At 43.6% G+C, this 5,426-nt stretch overlaps 2 protein-coding genes across 2 annotated transcripts; one reads left to right on the forward strand and one right to left on the reverse strand.

The window, feature by feature from the left end:
* Positions 1 to 199: 199 nt before the first annotated feature.
* LOC118432017 (alpha-crystallin B chain-like) lies at positions 200 to 1,779 on the reverse strand. The gene is made up of 2 exons (XM_035843536.1): positions 1,506 to 1,779; positions 200 to 1,069 (listed from the first exon to the last, which is right to left on the reverse strand). The coding sequence occupies exons 1-2, from the start codon at positions 1,588 to 1,590 to the stop codon at positions 525 to 527; spliced, it is 630 nt and encodes a 209-aa protein (XP_035699429.1). The 5' UTR covers positions 1,591 to 1,779; the 3' UTR covers positions 200 to 524.
* A 327-nt stretch (positions 1,780 to 2,106) lies between these two features.
* On the forward strand, positions 2,107 to 3,610 carry LOC118432094 (alpha-crystallin B chain-like). The gene is made up of 2 exons (XM_035843649.1): positions 2,107 to 2,307; positions 2,728 to 3,610. Exons 1-2 carry the CDS (start codon positions 2,223 to 2,225, stop codon positions 3,270 to 3,272), a joined length of 630 nt encoding a protein of 209 aa, XP_035699542.1. The 5' UTR covers positions 2,107 to 2,222; the 3' UTR covers positions 3,273 to 3,610.
* The last annotated feature ends 1,816 nt before the right edge of the window (positions 3,611 to 5,426 follow it).

A 5,426-nucleotide genomic window follows, 5' to 3' on the forward strand; every position in this document is an offset into this window, starting at 1 on the left:
GGTGGCGTTATATCTTTTTAATCCTATCCTAGGAAGACTAAAGTTTTGCACTTGTATGTCATTGATGACTAAAGCTGACTGTCACGTGCTTCCTTGACTGTGCATTTAGCCTGAGTACCATCCTCCGTAGTGACCGCTGGTTACTGACTATTTGCATATTGTATCAAAATCTCAGAAAGGATTGACACAAACAAACAAATACAGTAAAATACACTTTATTCCGTATCTATACTTTCTCAGCTGCAGTATTATTAAGACATTTATGTACCATCTTGCAGGTGATAAATGATTAACACAAAGAAACCTCATATCTACACATGTATGTAAGTATCTGAATTTCTGCGGCAACTGGCAATTTCACGTCTTGCAATGCAGGACATAACATACCTAGGGTACGATATACTTTTTCTGAACAAATGATACATTAAGTTAGATCACAGATTTTACTACGCTGTTGTACGTAGGCAAAGATTATTGATCTACATAAACAAACAAACAAGGAAGCTACTGTGCTACACATTGTCTCACTCTGCCATCTCATCGTCGCCCTCTGCACTACCGGTGCCCTCGGTACCATTCTCTACTGCCGGAACATCGGCAGACTGGACAGGTACAACCTTCTCGGCAGGTGCCGCCTCGATGGCCATCCTCGGTGCCTGGATACTCAGCACTCCGTCCTTGGATAGCACGGACGTCACGGTGGCGGGGTCCACCCCCTCGGGCAGCACAAACTCCCTCCTCAGCTCCTGATAGCGGAAGCTGTGGCCGGTCTGGTCGGCGTGGCGCGCTTCGTGCTTGCCCTGGACTCGGACTTTGTTGCCGACCGTTTTGACGCTGATCTCGTCAGGAGAGAACCCTGTCACGTCGAGCGACACCTCGTACTTCTCGGGCGGAGTGGCTTCGTTCTTCTTTTCCTTCTTTCCTTCGTCGGCCGTCTTCTCAGCGTCCTTGTTCTGCTGTGTCGGTGGCCGACATGGGCATTGTGAAGGGCTGAGGAGCTGGTTGAGGAAGAGCAGTCCATCTTGGAGGGCGGCGTCCATCTGGTGTTCCATGACGGAGAGTGGGACGTCTGCGAGTAGGAGAAAAATGCATCGTCAGTATTAGAAAGCATAACGTTACATAGCATTTTGATACATTACAACAGTTTAAGGAGAATAAACTTTGAATACAAAAACGATGTAACGTAAGATAATACAAAATGTTATATTACTCGCAAGTAATAATAGTAAGGGCATTTAATGCCTTCGCTACAGTCACAGTCTTCTCAAACCGTTTCGTATGCACAGTTTTATATCAGGCTAGGGATACAGGGATGTGTCTGACACAGAGAAATCAATTCGGCAAGTCATAACTCTGTCGCGCTACGGGCTTACACTGTATTAATTAGCGTGAACGCACAGCACTTGTATTAAACTGCTTAAAACGTCGACTTTTTAGGCTGCAAAAAACGTACTACTACTAGCTACAAAACGGATATTTTGTAGAAAGAACGTCATAGGACTTACCATGAGCCAGTCCCGGGAAGCCGCGAGGCCGCACGACTCGGCAGCAGTGCCTGCTCGGGTGGAACGGGGAGAACACGAGAGCCATTCTGTCTGCTGTCGGCTGGGTCGTCTTTGTCGCTGGAAAGTTGATGCTGATATTTCCGTGGATTGGAAGAGTCTGATGAACCCAGCAGTGTCACCCAGTTTTTATATTACAACAAGGAACGAGCTAGGTGGTTCCTGAATTTTCTAATATGTCGCAGTTGGTGAGTAATGTAATATAACGTTACATACCCTTAAGGGGTTACAGCGCGAATGTTTCAATGACTTGCAGTCATTCTTGTTCCTAGCAGACGACGCGAATGTTCTAGGGTGACCCAGAAAACCTTTGTCTCTGACCAATCATAGACGTGATCACAAACACTCCGACAAACAACAATAATGGCACACGCTATCTGATTGGTTTACAATTTCGCGCAGGCGCTTTGACCCCTTGTAGCAAACCCGGAAGTCACTGGAAGCTTCCAGATGTTTCGAGCATTTTCTCGACCAAAAACTGTATTTTTAGACTCTGATCACCGACTACATCATATTAGAAAATTCAGGAACCACCTAGCTCATTCCCTGTTGTGGTATAAAAATGGGTGACACTGGTGGGTTCATCAGACTCTTCCGATCCACGGAAATATCAGCATCAACTTCCCAGCGACAAAGACGACCCAACCGACAGCAGACAGAATGGCTCTCGTGTTCTCCCCGTTTCACCCGAGCAGGCACTGCAGCCGAGCCGTTCGGCCTCGCGGCTTCCCGGGACTGGCTCATGGTAAGTCCTGTGACGTTCTTTCTACAGAATATCTGTTTTCTGGCTAATGCGTTTTTGAGGCCTAAATCGACCTTAATTTCGGACCGATCAAATTGCTGTGCGTTGTCGCTAATGACAGCATTAACCCACATCAGAATGTCAGACGCATTCCTGAATCCCTAGATATAGGACAGTATACGTACAAGAAACTGAGAAAATACTGTATTTATAACAAATATTATATGTTGTTGTTTGCATAGTTTGCATAGTTTTTGTATTCATAGTTTAGTAGTCTCCTAAAATATTATTTGATAAAGGGTGCTACTTACACAATAAAATTATTTTCCTGTTGTAAATTGTGGATGTCACAAACATATAGCAAACCGTATATGATTTGGATCCCGGAGCATGTTAACTGACGATGCGTTTTTGTTCTCACAGACGTTCCACTCTCCGTCATGGAACACCAGATGGACGCCGCTCTCCAAGATGGACTGCTCTTCCTCAACCAGCTCCTCAGCCCTTCACAGTGCCCATGTCGGCCACCGACACAGCAGAACAAGGACGCTGAGAAGACGGTCGATGAAGGAAAGAAGGAAACGAAGAACGAAGCAACTCCGCCCGAGAAGTACGAGGTGTCGCTCGACGTGACAGGATTCTCCCCTGACGAGATCAGCGTCAAAACGGTCGGCAACAAAGTCCGAGTCCAGGGCAAGCACGAAGCGCGCCACGCCGACCAGACCGGCCATAGCTTCCGCTATCAGGAGCTGAGGAGGGAGTTTGTGCTGCCCGAGGGGGTGGACCCCGCCACCGTGACGTCCATGCTGTCCAAGGACGGAGTGCTGAGTATCCAGGCACCGAGGATGGCCATCGAGGCGGCGCCTGCCGAGAAGGTTGTACCTGTCCAGTCTGCAGAGGTGCCGGCAGTAGAGAATGGTACCGAGGACACTGGTAGTGCAGAGGGCGATGATGAGATGGCACAGTGAGACAATGCGTCGTTCTGAAATTGTAGGACTCTGAAGCACCACGGCTTCCATATTTAGTCGCTAATATTCTATAATATTTATCAACGTACAACATCGATGTTTACTAAAAATGGGTACATGTATCAATTTGATTATATCATGTTATTCAGTAAAACTATATTATACATGCCATAATAGCGGCGTCTTTAAATGAAATGTAATGCAGGACATTGCAAGACGCGAATTGTCATTTGCTGCAGAAATTTAGAGGGACGTTTCCCTGTGCTAACGGTGGACAAATATATCTTATGTATTAGAAGTATGGATGCGGAATAAAGTGTATTTTTCTGTCAATTGCACTGATTCGTTTGAGTTTATCTGAGATTCTGTTATATGCATAAGGAAGGTCAAGGAAGCTTAACTTAATATGGAAGCTAACGAAAGTCCTAGGATTGAACGCCATCTTGTTTGTAGTCGTTTATTAATGTCTGACTTCTTTGGGTGGAGAAAGCCAGTCATCAAATACTAAAAAATTAAGACACACTAAGGCCAGGCGATGTATTGCTTAGTCGTTTTTATTCGAGTCAGCTTGATTATTATGTAGATGCCAATCACCCGACATATACAATTGTTGTTTTACGTCGACACGGTAAATGCATAGTCACAATCATAGTAACGGTGTTAGCAGCAGTAGGAATAAAAGGAGACTCCTCTAGATCGTGGTTCTAGAATAATGGCGTTGTAGTACATACATAGCAAACTATATTGATATTTCTCCATCTTTTCAAGGCTTTCGCTACAGTAGACCACTCGCCATACTTTGGCTAAAAGGCTATTTCACAGAAAGAAAACAGTTTTTCTCTCGTCGAGATACCAATAATAAAAGTGATTGAATTATAATTAAGACATTTTACGTCAAAAGGTACAATTCAATACTATAAAACTAAAACGTAAACGTTAGTATCAAATGCAAGACAGTTCACTAACAATATGAGCATTTACTGTTTTGACATGGCTATGAGAAGTCAGATAAAACGGGTACGATGATGAGTGGCCTCTAATTTGAAAATAACATACATAATGTTTTTTTTTTGCTTTTCAGCTGGCTGATTATCCTAATCTCTCTCCAGAGCTTCATCATATGTACTGGAAACATAGATGGTGACCGTATTGGTATCCCACGATTATGATTTGCTACCAAACTTAACGGTGCACACCCCAGTTTATTTGGGGTCTCAAATCGAGGCTGCGCACCCTCAAGTCGAGAGGCCGTCTCTTCAAGAAAATAAATCAAAAGCAGAAAAGCCGTATATGAAAATGAAGGGTATCACTCCAGCTTTAAGAACAGCCGGGTTTCAGTTTCTTCACTCTCTCTACTTTTCGTAATATTTGGGGGAGAAAAGTTTTTTTCACGTAAAAAAGTATGCAAAAAAAAAGGGAATTTTGACGTGGAAATAAACCCATCACCTATATTCTAGTCATGAAAATGACTGATATTGTCGGAAAGAGAATACACTTAAGATTAATCAAGCGTCACATTTTTGTCGCGCACTATCTCGGACCCCTGTCGCGGAAGAATTGGTGTGTGCACCGTTAAATAATTCTAGATGAGTCATTGTGTTTTACTCATACCGCTGCTACGTCCCATGATTGTGACTTTGTTGCAGTCTCGACTTGATCACTTGAAGTATTGACTGTATGACGAGTGATCGCGATCTAGCTGTAATCAAGCTGAAACTTTTCAAAGGAGAAGTTTCTTTGTTTTTTTTTGTGCGTCTTTTATTCTTGCGTCTTTTATTTAGTAAGAGGGGCTTTGCCTACCCAATGAAGTTAGAAAGTGAGGTACATTGGTAACTTAATCTACATTTACATGTATGCTGTACGTTGTCTGTGTAATTTGCAACATTGACTGTTAAATGATTCATCTTAGGTCTGCTCTGATCAACCGTCCTACAGAAAACACTGAATACACTCATTACTGGCTATTAGGCTAATCTTCTCTGTGGTAGGCAAAATGACATTGTAGTCTCCTATCTAGGAAGACCAGGGTTTTACACCTTAGCTAGCTTTCATTGACTAAAGCCGTAAAAGTTGACTGCCACGAGCTTTCTTGGATCTCCATCTACATATCCTATCACAATCTCAGCCGAAAAAACTGACACAAACTATAACCAA

Source organism: Branchiostoma floridae, chromosome 1 (genome assembly GCF_000003815.2).
Source record: "Branchiostoma floridae strain S238N-H82 chromosome 1, Bfl_VNyyK, whole genome shotgun sequence".
Classification (NCBI taxonomy): domain Eukaryota; kingdom Metazoa; phylum Chordata; class Leptocardii; order Amphioxiformes; family Branchiostomatidae; genus Branchiostoma; species Branchiostoma floridae.

What these genes read in the sequence shown, in the direction of transcription:
- LOC118432017 (XM_035843536.1), bottom strand. Translation starts at nt 1,590, where the DNA reads ATGGCTCTCGTGTTCTCCCCGTTCCACCCGAGCAGGCACTGCTGCCGA. An exon ending in CTTCCCGGGACTGGCTCATG is followed by an intron (nt 1,070 to 1,505) that starts GTAAGTCCTATG and finishes TCCTACTCGCAG; the next exon opens with ACGTCCCACTCTCCGTCATG.
- LOC118432094 (XM_035843649.1), top strand. Translation starts at nt 2,223, where the DNA reads ATGGCTCTCGTGTTCTCCCCGTTTCACCCGAGCAGGCACTGCAGCCGA. An exon ending in CTTCCCGGGACTGGCTCATG is followed by an intron (nt 2,308 to 2,727) that starts GTAAGTCCTGTG and finishes TTGTTCTCACAG; the next exon opens with ACGTTCCACTCTCCGTCATG.